The sequence below is a fragment of the Leopardus geoffroyi genome, chromosome B2 (assembly GCF_018350155.1).
Source record: "Leopardus geoffroyi isolate Oge1 chromosome B2, O.geoffroyi_Oge1_pat1.0, whole genome shotgun sequence".
NCBI classification, from domain to species: Eukaryota; Metazoa; Chordata; class Mammalia; order Carnivora; family Felidae; genus Leopardus; species Leopardus geoffroyi.
In genome coordinates, this window is record NC_059332.1 from 66,733,775 (window position 1) to 66,752,431 (window position 18,657).

The 18,657-nt window shown below is 40.5% G+C and overlaps 1 protein-coding gene across 6 annotated transcripts in view; it reads left to right on the top strand.

Annotated features, from left to right (window-relative positions):
* Positions 1–18,657, top strand: part of CD109 (CD109 molecule) — a 172,801-nt gene that overhangs the window by 27,903 nt on the left and 126,241 nt on the right. For 3 of the 6 annotated variants that reach the window (XR_006717338.1, XM_045498780.1, XM_045498779.1), the window contains exons 1-2: positions 5,103–5,565; positions 6,656–6,828. The exons of 1 other annotated variant lie outside the window; for it this stretch is intronic. Coding sequence is in view for 4 of the 5 variants with exons in the window: in XM_045498780.1 (XP_045354736.1) it covers positions 5,492–5,565; positions 6,656–6,828 (247 nt within the window). In the remaining variant the exon portion in view is untranslated. Of the gene's footprint in view, positions 1–3,685; positions 4,024–5,062; positions 5,566–6,655; positions 6,829–18,657 lie in introns of those variants that run through there. 2 more of the 6 variants (XM_045498781.1, XM_045498778.1) reach the window with 2 other exon arrangements.

The following is an 18,657-nucleotide window of genomic DNA, read 5'->3' on the forward strand; positions in this document are numbered from 1 at the left end:
GAGAAATGTCCCCATATCTACTAGTTACCCAGTGATGCAGTTTGTATAGGAAAAGCGGAATAAAGTTTAATTCCTTCCCTTCAGTGAGGTTGATTCTGTAAGTTATAGATCAATATACCATGCTTGTATCAACATAATTATGTAATTATTGTTTACTGCAGACCCAACTAATGAATTACAGTTATACTTCCCTTTTTATTCAGTTTTCTTTTTCCTTGAGCATCTAATTTACTTTACCTTTTATTGCATTATCTTACAATATTGTTGTTTCAATTTTCTCCCCCAATTTTCCATCGTGTTAATCTATTCTATTAAGATCTCCCTTCCCCCTCTCCCCCCTTGAGATCTTATTCTTAGAATTCTTCCTGTTGAAACTTCTTTCTTCATTGCTGTTTGGGGTTATATATACTTTTTCCTGAGTCTTACAACTTCCTTTGTCTTGGCTTTTTAAAATTGGTTTGCTAAATATGTCTTCCTAAAGTAACTTCCTAAAAAGAGTTTGTGGAAGGCAAAGTTTCGGAGCCATTCCATTTCTGGAAATATTTTTATTTTATCTTCACTCTTGTTTGATATTTTGGTTGGACATAGAATTCTAATTTTAAACTCTGTACTGTCATATAGAAAGTTAAAGATATGTCTCATTAGTATTATCCCTAGTTAATTTCAATATCATTCCTTGTTTTCCAGTGGACAGGGATTTTTTTTTTCTTTCTGTTCTTGGGTAAAAAAATTCTCAGGGAATATTTTGGTGTTCTGTGCAGCATTCTATCGATATAGGCCTCAAATAGATGATGTATATAAATTGACATTAATTTCATATATAATATTTCTGAAATGTTACAAATTTCAGTGTGTAAAAATTGAACAATAAACTCTAGGATGTGGTGTGTGCTCTAAATCAGCAACTAATGTTTCTCCTAAAGCCAGTTTCACTGGTCTGAGAATAAAGGGGTGGAAATAAGAGTGGTTCCTCTATTACCTCTAGTGATCCACTACTGAAATTTTTGCTTCCAATTCCAGAGTAACATTGGGCTCTGCTGGTGTAGAGGTCTCGGTTTCCAAGAGAGCACTTCTTCTAGTAGGGGACTGCAATGTTTCAGCTAAACTGGTGGTTGGGATTGCTATCCGGTCACTTGGGGCTCCTCATGTCAGTGGATCAATAGCCAAAGAAGAGGTTACTCTATCTATTGGCAGGAGTGAGTGAATGATCCTGCTTGTCAAGGAGTTGCCACCACACACTGAAAGTTTGGAGTATTTCTAGAATGCAGAAGATATACTGGGGCATCTCTTAGTTTTCCCAGGTCCCATGATTAAGATCAATAGAAAACAACAATACGATATAGGAAGAACTGCTAATGGCCCAGATCCTTCAGGAATGAAGATTTGGGTCACCTCACCACACAAAGAACCATGCAAAGAAGTTAGGTGCTTATTGAGAGCAGAGAAATATGTAGTGGAAGAAGGTAGTTTATAAATACCATCTACTTCCGTGTGACCAGTAGCAAAACTGAGGACTGTACCCTCATTTCTCAAAGTGTATTTGCACTTCCCTCTTGTTTTGCTATAAATACATTTGTGTACATATTAACCAAATATTTTTTTCTCCCTGTCATTCTTTTATCATATGTGTTAATAGTAGCTATTAACTTATACCTTGGTATTATATAGGATCTCAAAGTGAGAATGTGATTCAGCTAGATGAGGCATGAACAAAGTCCAAAGATGATTAAAGGAATTTTGTATCCCCTTTTGGAGAGAGGTGTAGGTTGTGTTTGGTTGTATGAGGGATAGTTGTCTCATGCTAAGTGAAAGTATGACTTTTCTATTGTCTTTTTTTTTTTTTTTTTTTGAAGTTAATAGCGTTAAAAGGGATAAGACACAGATGTCAAGTTGATGAGGCACAGACTTTGGTAGCTTTGTACTGTGGCAACTTATCTAAGATGGAGCTAAATTTCTCAGAATTCCCCTCCCTGTATGGTTCTGAGTTGGAGTTGGTTGCAAGAGACGTTCTGTGTGAACTTGGAAGCCAGTAGTGAAGCAGAAACCATATTGTTTACTCTCTGAAGGTCAGTGCAAGGTGTTAGGCAGGTGAGCCACTTGGTCTCATTGTTACTGATCTGCTAAATCACTTTGTGGGTATGGGGTGGCAATGGGGCCTATGTTTCTTCAGTTGTTAGATCTCCTCCTTGAACTTTTCTGACTTCTGGGCTAAGTGCATATGCAGCTCTTGGTGAAAGATGCCAGCTTCTCTTGCAGATTACCCATGATAGCACAGTTGGAGGTGCTAAGAGAGACCTGGGTTCCAGTTCTCCCTCATGTTTCCTTGTTCTTGTCCACGTTTAGCTCTCCCCCCTGCCCCCCCGGCTGACTTAGAGCAACTTTAGGTTCAACTCTAGACACAGAAGCAATGGCTGCTCCACCAGCTGCCATGATTGCATAGGATCAGTCTCATACTGGTTCTGCTTTCTCGTTGAACCACACCCTGAAGATAGGTCAGGAGGGACACAGGAGCAGTGGGGAATTCTTATGCCAAAGGCCATTCAGTTTTCATGGGAGGAACACACATATTTTTTTTAGTATTAAAATTCATGAATTTTATTCAGAAGAGTTTCTAAGATGTTCCCTTACTCGCTACTTAGTAACACAATACCATTTTATTGTTTTCTTCCAAAATGAAAATGACAATTATATTTATTATGGAACAGTTGGTAGATACAGGTAATTACCAGGATACAGATAACATTTTGGTGAATATCCTTCAACTCTGTCTTTAGTGCATATATCTATAATATATATGTATACATAAACACACTTTATTTTTATGAAAATGGAATCATATTTAGATTCTGTTTTATAAAACAGGTTCTCTATCCACACATCAGCATATCATGAATGTTTATCTCTAGATAATTAGTCTCCAATTCAAGAACTTAATTTTTTTTTTTTAATTTATTTTTGAGACAGAGAGAGACAGAGCATGAACGGGGGAGGGGCAGAGAGAGAGGGAGACACAGAATCAGAAGCAGGCTCCAGGCTCTGAGCCATCAGCCCAGAGCCTGACGCGGGGCTCGAACTCACGGACCACGAGATCGTGACCTGAGCTGAAGTCGGGTGCTTAACCGACTGAGCCACTCAGGCGCCCCAAGAACTTAATTTTTAATTACTTTGCAGTGTTCTGTTGCATGGATATACCATAATTTATTTAAGCCAATCCCTTATTTTTAGCCTCAGATTATTTTCAATTTTTCTTCATTGATTAAAAAACCTCTGAGATGAACAGAGATAATCCTTTTAAAACATTTTTATTGAGTGCTCTGTACCACGCCTGTAGTAGCTTCATCTCTATGCAAATCTACATCGCTAAATTTCTGTGTGATTAAGCTTTTCAACAAGTGTGTATTGAAAGAAGGAAGGCATAAATAGAGAGGTACATTTTAAGATTGGCACAGATTTAATTTTATAAAATAACTAGGTCAGGGGTGCCTGGATGGCTCAGTCAGTTAAATGTCTCACTCTTTATCTCCACTAGGTCATGATCTCACAGTTCATGGGTTTGAGCCCCACAAAGGCTGCTTGGGATTCTCTCTTTCTTCCTCTCTCTCTGCCCCTCTCCTGCCTGTGCTCTCTCTCTAAATAAATAAACTTAAACAAATAAATAACTAGGTCATTCTAAACTTTTCTATAGGTCTTCTTGGAATGCAACATTTGGAGTCCCTCTTACATCTTCTTGCCTCTAGAACAAAGCTGAACTTGTTGATCCATTCCCGTGAAGTGAAGCTTGAAAAGAATTCTCTCCATGTTCCCAAATCCCTTTTTAAGTCAAAGTGCCTCCAAATTGCCTCTCCTTGTAGACCTTCTGTGACCCACAGTATACCGGAGAAAAGCAGAATCTCAGTCCCCATCCCAGAAATAGCGCTTGCATTTTCATGTGGTTCTCATACGTGTTAGAGTTTGAGAAGCACGGATTTAGAGCTCCAGGCTTGGCTCACACTTGACCCCGGTCCTCCTCGCTGAACAACAGAGGTAAGGAGACTAGACCAGCGGTAATGGTTATGTTAGGGACAGGATCTCTACCCAAGGATCCACTCAGACACTTTTCACTATCCTCAAGCCCTGCCTGCACAGGAAGCCGGCCACTAAAGATAGACTGCCTGTGGGAGACATAGGGACATAAGGGACCTCTGCTAGCTGTGCAGCAGGGTGAAAAAGGGTGGAACAGGAAAAGGAGGAAGGCAAGTTCCTGGATTCCAAAAACCACAGTTTGTCTAGGTGCTACTTTCTCCCTTATTTAGCACATAATTTTGTCATATGACATCCCTTTGCTGACCTCTTTTCCTTTTGCATTTTACCCCGCATTCAAAAGTCACCATCTAAAACTTTTCTCCATGGGTTAGAAACTTTAAGTTGTCAGGGACTGAATGTGCCCTGTTTCCAACAGTTTCTGGCAGTTCTCTGCTTTTATGGTGTAGTCATGGTGAAACCTGAGTCATCTGAAGATGGTGCCAGTGCCAAAGAACTGGGGAAGGAGCTTGTTGACAAGCCAGGATGGCAAGGAGCTGGGCTCAAGTAACTGCTGGGCACCCAGGGCCACTGTCCTATTGGGACAGGAGAGCTGCCCCAATCCTAAATGTGTTTATACAAATCGCCCCAAACTTTACAGTTTTAATGAATACTTTCTGTAGCAAGAGTGTTTAGAGACGGCCCAAAATATAAAGCATCTCCCCGGAAAATTGTTTCTCACAGTTCTGAGTCGCAACACCTAGCTTTTGCATGTGCCAGAATTCCTTTCTTTCCTTTTCTTTCTTCCTTTTTTTTTTTTTTTTTTTTTTTTTAAACTGAGAAACCACAACATTTTCCTGGACAAGCAAACAAAATACCTTAATTTGTGTTTTAAGTAAAAATCGTTTCCCTCCTGTTTCATTCACATACATTAAACTATCCAGAAAGTACCTTGGTTTGGCCTCGTGTGTGTGTGTATATGCGTGTGTGTGTGCCATTTCTCTAAAATTATGACTCATAGTCTGGGGGACAATGATTGATTTTTTTCCAGTTCACATAGCTGCTCTGAATTTCTCCTCACAAGGATGGGCCTGTTTATTCACTCTGGGCATCGTTGGTAGAGCGCTAGTGTAAACAGCCCGAGGAACCCGGTGGGCTGGGGAAGCGGGCGCCCTGTGTTCTCCGCGGGGAGCAGGGATGCTGGGGGCCAGGTGGGGCTGACCGCATTTAGAGACCGCTTTCGGACCCCCCCTGGGTTTGCGATGCCTGCCGGAGCAGCCAGAAGCGCCATTGTGATGCCGGTGGGAGGGGTGGAGCCACCAAGTCCCGTCTCAATTTAGACTTCTCACTCCGCTTCTAGGCGCGCCCATTTCAGATTGCTAAACTCCAGAGTCAGGGGAAAAAAAAAGCGGGGAGGAGGTGGAAAGCCACACCCCGCGGCGCCCGCGAATTTCCCCAGGAGCCGACGGTGGCTCAGGCAGACGCGGCCGAGATGCGGGGCCCGGGGCTCCTGACCGCCGCCCACCTCGTGTGCGTGTGGACCGTGGTACTGGCCGCGGCCCCCGGGTAGGAGCGCGGGCGCGGGGCGCGCGCGGGGGGCGGGCGGACGGGCGGCAGGGGGCGGCGGCCGTGCGGCCGCGGGTGGGAACCCGCCGCGCCGCGGCACTCCCTAGCCAGGCACCGGCCTGGAGGCTTGACCGCCTGTCGCCTCAGCGTGCTTCTCCACGGGACAGTTACTTTTTCCACCCGTGAAGTTGTTGAAGCGTCTCTCTGGCCGAAATTACTTTCTAGAGAGTCCTTCTAGTTTTAGTCCGTGTCGCCTCTGCCTTTTCCTCAAAGCAATTTTTTTTTTTCTTCTCCCACACAGCGTGCCTTCTTCTCCCGAAGGCACATGATCTATTTTTTCCTAACTGTCCCAACTTCGGCATTGGCAAGGTGGGGCTGCGGCGACTGAAGTGGTTCAGGTGCAGACACTGCAGGAAGATAACTAATGAGACAAGCCGCATAATGGAAAGTGCCCCACTCCTAAAGGGTTTTGCAGTTGAGCCTTAACCCCTGGCTTGGGCAGAGAAAGTGCTGTTTTTGCTGACTTTTATGCCCTGCTACACCTGGGCATTTTACCACTGGCAGTTTAATTTCAGATGGTGTCTTTCAATCAGTGGTATTTGTTAGATGATGTTTTCTGGGGCAGATGCCCAAGGATGAAAGTTTGAATAAAACCCGCAAAGTGTGTGTGCGCGCGCGTGTGCGCGTGTGTGTGCGCGTGCGCGGGTGTTTAAGCCAAGAAAAAAAAAATCACACTGGGATGAGGTTGTCTGTAAAGGAGAAGCTTAGAGGCTTATAACTTTGCCACTAACTTCTGCATGCCACAGTGTATGCCATCCTGTGCTGTTTGTGGCTTATAAAATGGAAATAACACATGCCCTCTTCTAGTGTACAGGAATTACTGCATTAAAATTGATTTATGGGATTTCTTGTTTCCATAGCATTTCAGTGCAGTTGCTAAATGGAGCAGTGGGAGCAATACTGGGATAATTGCAACAATTGGAACTGACACAGTATGGAGGGTCTATCTCACTGTGAAATTTGAGGATTGGAAAAGAATGCAGATGTAAAGATAAGAAATTGTATTTTTCTCTTGTTGGGAACTCTTTAGGCCTAGGTTTCTGGTGACAGCCCCAGGGGTCATTAGGCCTGGAGGAAATGTGACTGTTGGGGTAGAGCTTCTGGAACACAGCCCCTCCCAGGTCACTGTGAAGGCTGAGGTCATCAAGATGGCAGCCAATCTCACGGTCTCTGTCCTGGAAGCAGAGGGAGTCTTTGAAAAAGGTAAGATAAACAGCACAGAGTCTTACCCTTCTGTAGTAATAATTGGAGTATGTTAATAAAGCCATGTGCTAGGGTGGGTAACAGAGAAACCCCAGAGTTGCAGTGTTTTATGTAGTACACTTTTACTTTTTGCTCCTGTGAAGTCTAAAATGGTGTTCTTGTATGCTCTTCCAAGAGACCCAGGCTCCTTCCACTTTGTGGCTCCCTCATCAACATGTGGCTTCTGAGACTTCAGGGAAAGAGCACTGAGTTTCTCATGTGGGAGGTTTTTATGGGATAGGCCTAGAAGTGGCTCATTATCAATTCTGTTCCTCTTGTGATGGCCACGTGGAGCTGCAAACGAGGCTAGGAAATGTAGGCCGGTGACTGCCCAGAAGAGGAAATGGGCAAACTTAATAGTCTGACACAAAACCGTATTTATATAGCTTACATAAGCCATATGCAACTGTGTTTCTTTATATTTACTGAGTGCTAAGGATGTTAATAAATAGGCTTGTGGAAAGGAAAAGAGCTACACAATGTTAAAGTCCAGTTTTATGGAATATTTCTTAATTTTTAAAGTACAGGGGAAAATGATATAAATGTGGGAGCCATTTGTAAAAGAACCCACTTCCCGTAAGTTTGGATTCTAATCTGGTTTAGGGTTAAATTGGCTCAGTGAATGTCTTCTTTTTCGATTCTAAGGAAAAAATAATTTTGGGGGTAAATACCTTAGCTTTTTTTCCATTAAAATGAACCTTTATAGTATTTTTTTTTTTCTAATTGAAAGAGAAATATATGCTCAGTGCTTACAACCTGATAAACCATCCTGGAAGTAAAGGAAATAAGCAAAGATCACCCATAATCCTAACCACCTAACTATAAGCACAATTAACTGGAAGCATGTTTAGATGTTTAGTCAGAGGGCAGAAATTGAGGCATCAATGCCTATAATGTTAAGAGTTATCTTAAAAAATTAATTTAAGGGCACATAATTAAGAGTGGAAGGGATTTCACAATAGTTCATTATATTAATGTTTATCCTCTACCAGCATAGAGAAGTTAACACTATCGTGAAAGGAGATAAAATCAAAGTTTATCTATATCTCCACCAGAAGTTGACTGACTAGGTGGGTAAGTTTGGGATAGAAGTCAGCAAGAAGTGGTGTGTACAGGGGCCAAGCCACTTTGTCTTTCATAGGAGAAATGTAAGGAAAGGAAGGTGGGAGGCCTTGTTTCCCTGGAGAGGAAATGTAGATTAGGGCTAAAGATCTGAGATTGTCTTAGCACCAGTTGCATGATCTCCTGCAGTAACCTAACTGTTCTGAGCCTTAGTTTCCTCATTTATAAAATGGGGATGATGAAACTTACTTCCCAGGGCAGGTGTAAAGTGAAAGTCAGTGTCTAGCATCTATTGGGAATTCAGTAAACAGCAGTTAATATTATAGGTAGTAATACTGAAGAAGATGCAGGAAGCATTATTTCCTTTTTATACAGGAGGAGACCTCTGTTTTTGTTATTGAATTAGTATTTCTGAAAATGAATGAATCCTGGTCTTATGATAATGGCTAAAGAAAATATTGAAATACTAAGTCAGAGCGGATAATATTTCATGTAGTTCCACATTCATTATTTATTAACTAAAATTTATCATCTTGGCTCTACTAGTGTGGCAGTTATACTGCAATGCAGAGGTCCAGAATAACATGGATGATTTTAATAAATGTTTGGGCTTTGCTGAGATGTTTGCATGCTCTTATTTTAGAATTTCTACAGCATTATCTTTTCTGCAATCTCCTTTATCAGGCTCTTTTCTTTTTTCTGCAAATAGTACCAACACTGTGGTGGGGGGAAGGGGATATTGTGGCTCGTTTTTAAACTTTATTCTTAGATTTTTCTTTTGGGAAGAGAGTTGGTCATATGCCTCTGGGAAGGCTAATGTGCTCAAGACTGCATCAGACAACACTGTCCTGAGAGCAGAATGGATCTTTGAAAAAGAGAGAGAGAAAATGTACCTCTTTCAATGGGTGTTTTTTGACTCTGTTGACGTACAGTTTCATTGAAAATACCATTTCTGGGAGTACTCTCTCTCTTTCAAAGGAGAATGTTACTCTGTTATCAGAGGCTATGAGTCATTGTTCTCAAAGCAGATGCTTCCTGTAATGTTAGGACTTAAGGACCATGACTTTTTTTTTTTTTTTTTTTTTTGACTTCTCCAGTTGGAGCAGTACATAGACAAATGAGCATTTTAAATCAGTGCATCTTCGACATCCAGAGATCCTCCTAGGATTCAATGTTTTCTCCCTTGCCACACATAAACACAAACACATAAATACACTTTAGGTCTGATTATTTCATCACTTTCTTATGAGGGCCTCCAGGAAAAGGTTGGTTCTAATAAAGATTCATCTTCCAGCAGAACTGGGTAAGGAGGGGGGGCTATTTCTGGGTGGCTGTTTCTAACAGTCCTGGTGTTTTTAGAAATTCCTGGGGCAGAGCAGTGTTCCAGCATAACCAGAATGCATTTGTAACCTAATTCGTGTCAGAAAGGATAATAGCTAAAGGATTCACATTGCAGAATATGCCTTAAAAAAGGGATGGGTGAAACAGGTGAAGGGGATTAAGAATACACTTAATTTTGATGAGCACTGAGTAATATATGGAACTGTTGAATCACTACACTGTACGCCTGAAATGAATATAACACTGTCTGTTAGCTACACTGGAATTAAAATTTTAAAAATGGAAAAGATAGAAATAAATTTTAAAAAAGTCAGGAAAGTATGGCTTGTCCTCAAGGAAGAGTTCATTTATTTGTTTGACAGATACAGGGAAAATTTTATTTACATTTCCATCCTTGAGGCCAGCAGCATTGATTACATTAGAGTTAGCTTATTTGTTTTTAAATATATTAATTCTACATTTATCGGGATCAATTATGAGGTTTTTTGGGTGAACAATGGCCCTTTAGCATAAGTGTTTCTACTAAGCTTTGTGGCATTCTGTACAGGTGTATTAATGCCTCTTCAGTGGTGAGATTCAGACATTGAAGTGTGCTGGTCATTATCCCCACCACTACCCTACCGTACCCTACCATCACCCCCACCACCACCGCCGCCGCCCTCATGGCCACCGTCGTCATCATCCTCTTTATAGTGAAAAGAGCTAAGTTCATAGTCTTCCATTGCATAAAATAGTTAAGTGGACATAATTGACAAAACATGGTAAAAATTCAGCAGGTCGTAATTACCAGCGGAGAGAAGATGGAGTAGCTTTTGGTATTTGAAATCAAATCAGACTCTACGTTGGGTGGAGAGTGAGTCTGTCAGTTTATTTCTTCCCTTCTTGGTTTTTATCTTTTCCTTTGGTGTGATATTACCCTGGAGTTCCGTGCCAAATCAAGAAAAAAAGTTTAAGAACACTTGAACTCATGGGTCAGATACGAGAACTGTCCTCTCACCTGTGAAGGCGTATGGAATGATTGAATTATTTTTTAATGTCCTAGAAATCATTCTTTCTGCTTTATTCCCCTTCTCTTTCCACAGTTTCAGATGGTCATTTGTAAACTTTCAGTGTTTCTCTTGAGTGAGGTTTGCCTCAAATAATAACCAATACACCCTTTCCCCTTATTAATGAATTCCCTGTTGATGGTTTTACATAAACCTGATTTAAGAAAAAAACCTAAACAGAAAATGTCAGTGGAAACCTTGGCTGTTCTGTAGGGCATCTTGTGCTACAGTGGGAATTCATTGTTTATTTATTTATGGTGCCAAGCCTACTTCCGTCTTCCCATTGAGGCATTGGCATGAGACTTACTCTATGAGTGTAACCATATTATTTATTATTGCTTTTTCTTTTTGCTTTAAAATCTTGGAGAGTTAATGGGGTGTTTACTTCCTATTTTTTAAAAGTTAAAAATTCTTGGGGTTCCTGGGTGGCTCAAGTCAGTTGGGCATCCGACTTCAGCTCAGGTCATGATCTCGCAGTTTGTGAGTTCAAGCCCTGCGTAGGGCTCTGTGTTGACAGCTCAGAGCCTGGAGCCTGCTTTGGATTCTGTGTCTCCCTCTTTCTGCCCCTCCCCTGCTCATGCTCTGTCTCTCTCTCTCTCCTTCAAAAATAAATAAACATTAGAAAAAAAAAAGTTAAAAATTCTTCTTTGTCCTTTATTGTCTTTCTCACATTGATGATAGGGTGTTTTATTTTCTATCTTGATCCAGGTAAGGGTGGGAAATCAATATTTCTCAAATTTGAGATATTAGCTGAAAAAATTAAAAAAAAAAATCATCCAATTCAGTTTGGATGGGCTTTCTGGTGGATACAAAGCTCCTGAGCGTACGTTTCATGGCTTGTAGATCAAAATCAGTCCCACGTTTTTTATGAGAGTAGATTAATTAGTGTGTGGGCAGGTCTCCCAGGGCAGGTTTTCACAGGAAGCTTTGCCAGTAGAACTCAGTCTGAACTTGTAGTTTTGTGAGAATTATTTTTAAAGGGTGTGGACTCTTCATTCACATGTCTTTACTATTGTGTGATATGTATTTATACATATATATATATATATATATATATATATATATATACACACACACACACAAATATATATATGTGTGTGAGTATGTACGTGGTGCCAGAGGATAAAGGACCATAGTGTAATCACGATGTGGTTAGACTCTGAAGCCAGGCTACCTGAATAACCTTCCATTAGTGATTGTATGTGGTCAGTCATGATCTCACCAGGCTTCAGTTTTATTATCTGAAGAATAGTGGTTCCTGCCTTATGCAATTACATGGTTATTGTATAGATTAAGTGAGATAACATGTTTATAGCACTTAACACATAGGAATTATTCAAGAAAATGGTAGCTATTGTTATTAAAAGTGAATAGCAACAATCATGACAGGCAATTATTAATCATCAGTTGGGATGATCTTGAACTGGGAACTCTATAAAAGGCACATCACTAGGAGGAACTGGGAAGAGATTTAACATATTAAATACTGAGTTTCCTTACAGTGCCAGGGACTTAATGCACAATACTTCAGTAACCTTGTGACGAAGGCACTATTATTTTCATTTTAGAGATGAAGAAACTGAGGCTAAGAGAGGAGAAATAACTTTCTGGAGTTAACAGGGTAAATAGTAAAGCTTGACTTTGAAGTCGGTTCTGTTGATTCTGAATTTGCGGGTTTATACTGCCTGAAAAAACATGGCATATTTTTTGTTTGCCTTACTTTGGGGTATTGGTGCAATGTTGTATCAGTCACCTTGCTGTAAAAGTATTGTCGTGTTTGTGTGTGGTGATTTAGTCCTGGATCTAATGAAATCTGATCTGGATCTGAAGAATCACAATGAAATGCTAGCTCTCCACCTAATTTACTTGGAGCTTCACAGAATTTTGGATCTGGATGGGACCTCTGAGATAAGCCAATTCATAAATTATTCAGTCAGCAATTTATGGCTGAGGAGACTAAGGCATGGTGTTTGGTGACTTGACCAAGAGTTGAAAACATCACAGGCCCCCAGATTTTCAGTCCAGTGCTATTTCCATTATACTCTAGGAAATTTTCCTAACACATGGAGAGCTCTGCGGAAGGCCTAACATATGGAGAACTGTGTGTAAGACCTAGGGTGTATTTGCAAATGTTGATTTTCCTGATATGGAAGAAAATAAGGCTAGCTAAGGAGTTTTAAAATGCTTACCTGCATATTTGTGCAAGTTTCTTATTTCAGCTCAAGGTGGAGTTGCTCTTTATGGACTAATGGTTCTACATGGGGTGGGGGTGGGGCTAGGAGCCTCATAGATCTTTCTAACACTAAATCCTGTGGCTTTCTCCAAGTGTGAGTTGTATTTATTAGAAATGCAGACTCAGGGTGCCTGGCTGGTTCAGCTGGTGGAGCATGTGACTCTTGATGTCGGGGTTATGGGTTTGAGCCCCGTGTTGGGTATAGAGATTACCTGAAAATAAAGTCATGAAAAAAAAAAGTAGACTCATGTCCACTCCTTCAAGACATTGGTAAGGTCCAGGAATCTAAACTTTATGTTAAGCAGTCATCACAACTGATTAAAATGAGAATTAAAATGAGAATGACTCGTCTTCAGCATCTCACGAATTGCTTCTGACCAAGTAAGTGCTGGAAAGCCTGAGGGTGAGAGACATGCCCTTGCAAGTCTAGGATGATTCATGGCTGGCTGAGAGAAGTCTCCTCCTAGACTTCCGTATTTGCTTTCAAGCAACCCCCATCCCTAAGCATTGGGGTTCATTTTATGCAGTAGAGAAGCATATTTTGGGGTTTGATTATGAATCAGTGACTGAGTGAAGCTGAAAGTGAACATACTGATTCTTCAAACTCCAAGTTAAACATGTGCTGCTCCTCTTCTAACACGAAATGAGTCACTCCTCCAGTGACTCACGGAGGGGTTGTGGTGGAAATAGAAATCAGATCCTGTAAGAATTTGGGCTGGGTTACCGTTTGATCCTTTATGTTGTAAAGAGGGCTTTACAATGCTGAAATCAGTTGTTTGCCCGATGACATTTCCCCCCCATTAATTTATTATTTATCGGTTATTTGCTCTATCTGAGCGTGAATGAATGGGGGCGATTGGGGAATAAGAGGAAGGAAGGATTAGAGGAGGTTCAGAGACTCCAGAAGGATAACATAACATATAATATTTAAAATGCAGAAGGCTGGAGAATTTTTATTTCTTTTTTGTATAAAAAATTCAATGTGGTTTGTAAATAGTGCTTCTTGTGTGTGACCCTGTGTCCCGTACCATTACCTTTTACATCCAGAGCTATACAAATGCCCATTCATAAATGTTCTACTTCTGCTGATATATTTGGCATTTAGTGGGAACAGTCATTTCACATACTAGGGGAGGGAAGGGTGTGCTGGAGGAAAGAGCTGATGGCTGGGAGTGGTAGTCATGAGGAGATAGAGGTTTGTGTGTCTGTTTTCTGAAAAGATGCTACATTCTGCCTTAAAGTTTAGGGAGACATCCAGGGGGAGATGTACAGCAGATAGTTTTGAAATTGCAGCTAAGGAGAGAGTTTAAGGCATTGTTTTCACAGAGGCAGACAATATTCGAAGTCTTGGTGGGAACATGTAAGATGCACAAGAGAGACAAACCCTATGGAACAAGACTGATGATAGAAGCTTGGAAGAAGGAAAAGAAATCAATGAAATGGACAAACAGTGAGCAGCCAGAGACTGGGATAGATTGAAGATGGTAAGATGTTTCAGAAGCCAAGGGAAGAAAGTTACAAAAAAGGAAAGTTTTAATAGTCCCAACTGTCCCAGAAGGTCAGAGAAGAAAAGACAAAGACAGAAAAAAGAACATTGGTGATCTTCAAGTGAGTGGTTTTAAGTTGAATCAAAAGCCTAGTTTTAAGTAACAAAAGGGTGGTGAGAGAATATGAGGGTAGGCTACTCTTACCAAAGTTTGATGGTTTAAAGGAGAGAGGTAGATGGTCTTTTAAAATGTACAGTAGAGAGGTAAAAGTGGTGGCTGCAAAAGGGGACGGGTGGATAATTCATGGATAAGAAATGGTGGGATCAGGATCAGGAGCACAGGTAAGCGGATTAATCATTAAAAAAAAAAGACTTGTACTTTTTGTTTTGATGCAAGAAAGAGATAAGGAAAGAAATATTTTGAGGGATGAACTTGAGATGAGGAATAAAATTGAAATACAGTTTTAGGAAAACCTGCCTCTAAATTGTACACATCTGGTCATCTCTTCATAGGAAGTGGGGATATACATTATAAGTAGTGGCCTATTGGAGAAAAAGTGCAGAATTGGAGATATTTGCTGGTGGTGTCCAAATGGGCCCCTGCTGGATTGTGGGATGTTGGAATGCAAGGGCTGATACTTGTATTGCTATTGGGGGAGGGAGCACAGGAGAACGAAGAGAAAGGGGTATTTATGGTGGTAGTATGCTTTACTTGAAATTCGAAGGGATGGGGTAGTTATTTTATTATTGCCATGAGGTTGTCAGTGTGAGTAAGAAGTGGAATTGTAATATATCATCTCTTGGTCTGGGCTAAGATGATCATCATACCAAAGGTGCAATGTCAAAACTCGACAATCAGAAGGAAATTATAGTGGGTCTGGTCTTGCTCTATGTCTTGCATTCTTCATTTCTCTTAGGAAAATTCCATGACTTGACTTTCTTCCTTTGAAAGGATGAGGGTGAAATTGGCCAAAGAAAATTTGATGGGGGGAGTTGGGTAGGGAGGTAGTGGGCAGGTCCTTGGGTCTTTAGTTCTGAAGAAAATGGCTCATGAATTAATCTAAAAACCAGAGTGGTAAAGAGTTTGGACACAAATAAGGAGTTATGTTTTTTAAGAGTACTTGATAGCTGTTGGTAGCAGGGCAATATTGGGAGTTTATATTTATGAAAATGTAGCTGGCAGAAATTATTTAATGTGATAAATTTAAGTTTCACTGAAATTCTTGTTAAATCTTCTCAGGAATATGGTTAAGACAGGGCATTACTATTTTGAGAATTCCAAATATTTATTAGGCATCAAATTGTACATGGCACAGTATTGGGTAGGGTAAATATTTGTCTCCTCAAGGGGAAGCAAAATAGGTTTCGTTTCATGTGCCATCTTGAGTTGATGGTAGAGGCTGCTTGGAGTGTTGTATTGATGGTTTCAAGGTCAAGTCTGGGTTCACTGGAATAGAGTGGATGGATTAGCTGTGTCTGCCCTGGGCATGAGAAGGGGGAGTATGGTATGAATGCTGCAAATGAATGTTGGGTTGAAGAGGGATGGTCTTCTGCAGGGCTACATAGGGGCTTGAGGTAATGACAATGCAGATAAGAGCCGAAAGGTGAGAGTGGGTGTGTTCAAATACTAACACAAGAGTGTACTAAGCTACAGAGGAGGGGCAGGGATGAAACATGAGATTTCGTTTGGACTAATATTTTGGAAGTGATAGCCAGGTCTGTTCTGTATAGTTTGGGAAACACAGTGGGTCAGAGTGGGGGCTCTGGAACCACACTGGAATTGAACCCTGTGCACTGTCTTTTACTACCTAAGTGGCTTTGGGCAAGTCACTTCATTTCATCTAATCTCGGTTTCTTTATTTGAATGATGGTAATAATAACAATACCTACCTTAGGGCATTGGTGTGAGTATTACATGAAACAGTGCTTCAGAGCCGCATTGTGCAATGTGGTAGCCACGAGCCACACGTGGTTTTTGAGTGCTTAAAATGTGGGTTGTGTGAGATGGCCTGCAAGTATGAAATAAATACTGGATTTTGAATACTTCATACCAAAAAGTGCAACAAAACTGATAATTTTTTTAAACTGATAAATTTTTAATACTGATTACATGTTCAGTGATAGTATTTGGGTATATTGGGTTAAATAAAATGTTATTAAAATTAATTTTACCCATTTATTTTTTTCTTTTTTTAGTGCACTTCTTTAGAACATTTATCATAGTGTCTGGCTAAACACTGGAGAATGTTAGCTGGCTAAACATGCTAAACACTGGAGAATGTTAGCTGTGTCGTACCCAGCATTTCCTAGTATCAGATGTTAGTACCAATGCCACCCTTCTGAGCACATGCTGTGGCATCAGGCCAGGTCTCTGTTGAAGGCACTTTGAATTTTTTTTAAGTTTACTTATTCATTTTGGTGGGGGAGGGGCAGAGAGAGGGAGAGAGAGAATCCCAAGCAAGCTCTGCTTGCCAGTGCAGAGCCGGCTGGGGCTTGGACTCATGAACCGTGAGATCATGGCCCGAGTTGAAATGAAGAGCTGGACTTAACCGACTGAGCCACCGAGGCACTTCGATTCTGACTTCGAGTGGGCCTTATTTCTTATCCCTTGAGAAAGGAGGAAATCTCCCTAAAAGGAGCATTATACCATAGGGGTTCAGTAAACTTTTTCTATAAAAGGCCAGATGGTAAACATGATAGGCTCTGCTGCCTTATGGTTTTTGTTGTTTGTCTTTGTAGAGGCAAAGTAGCTATAGACTGCATAATAAATGAGTGTCCTCATGGAACTTTATGGCCACTGAATTTGGAATTCATATAATTTTCATGTGTCATGAAATATTACTCTGTTTCTTTTTCCGGCTATTTACAAATGCAAAACCATTTTTGGTTCACAAACTGTATGAAAGTGGGTGTGGGCAACATTTGGCCCGTGGACCATAGTTTGCTAACCCTGACATCAAAAGTGCCCTGTACATTTCGTAGCCCAGAGTCTTGTGTGACTCTTGGTTTTTCATATGTATCGCACCTAACATTTAGTTTATACTGTACCATTTTATTTATTTTACTTTTAGTGGGTTTTGTTCGACCTGTTTATACTCAGTGGTCTAAATGGAACAAAGCATCATTTATGAAACTCGTGTTTATTGAGATGTTTGTAAGTAAGGAGAGGCAGGAGAGAAAAAAAAATTAAAAGGGTGTATATGGGACCAAAAGAGATTTGCTTTGTTTTGTTTTACTAGAAATGCTTGTCTTTTCTGTATAGATTGAATTCACTGAAGAGTTACTTAACCTTAAAGTGACATTAAACTGTGAAGCAGAAGCATATTTTAAGATTTTGTCTTCCACGGATTTGGAGTTGAAAACCCCATTCTCACAGTCTGTGAACAAAGAAAATGCTGAATACTGAGAATATGTAATAACTTGGTAAAGAGGTCAAAGTTTTCAGCTAAAAAAGTGATATACTTAAGTTTATTACTATATATTCCTCAATAGCAGAGAGTTGCCAAAAATAATTAAGCTGTAAATACTAAGCCAGGCATATATTTGCCTAGGAAATTCTGAGCTGCATTTGTAAATTTAATGGGAACAAGTTGAAAAAAAGTATACACACACACACACACACACACACACACACACGTATATAGTGGAAAAGCTATTTCTTTTTTTTTTCCCATACAGAATATTTCTGGACCAATTGGATTTCCAGTTACACACTACCCATTCCCTTCAGCAGTTCTCTGCAGAGCTATTTGGTGAGCACAGATGTCAGAAGAGGCAGCATATGGTATTATAGAGTGTGTTTAAAAAGTTAAGGGAAGGTTAGTTTTTGTGTATGCTTATTACACAACTTAAAAATAGCTGGACTCTATTTGTAAATCAAATGGCCAGCTCTCAGGCTTGTGCCAATTGTGAAGACTTAAAACAAGGTTTCTTTTGAGTGGCTTCGGCAGCGATGGGAAGGAGAAAGCATCTGAAAGGGTTCAAAGATTGACTCTGGTTATACACAAAAATGACCGGAGTTTTACAGACTTATCTACAATAATGTTGAGAAGGACTTCACATAACAGAGCGGATCATTAGTCTTTGATTTAAAAGAGTGCCATGCAGTGTTTCAAGAGGTGGGGACTGTTTCCCGTGTCTGAATGGAAACTTGCTAAAAGGGAGCAGAAGTGGTCACAACAATTTGCAAATTCTATTTAATCTTCAAGCTAGCAACAGTACAGAAAGAGATTACTATTCCTCATCTGCACTCCCACCACTCTGCTCCCAATTTTATGTTTTGACTGTGTAAATTATTTCTAGAATGTAGGACTTTCACATAAGGCTTAGTAAGTGCTTAGGAAATTCCAAGCTGCATTTGTAAATTTAGAAGGAACACAACATGTTGAAAAAAATGTCAAGTACTTGAAGTCGACCTTTTAATAAGGACACACAAGAGCAGTGAGTGGGCTTTAAATTGGATCTCTCTACACATGCTTTGAGCCACTCCCTGAATCCAGTCAGAATCAGAGGTGGGTGGGACGTCTCTGCCCCTACACTCCAGCTTTTGGGGGCAGTTTCTGTTTCTGGCTCTGTCTTTCCTGGGTCTGTACACAGACACTCTCATGTGTCAGAGTAGTGGG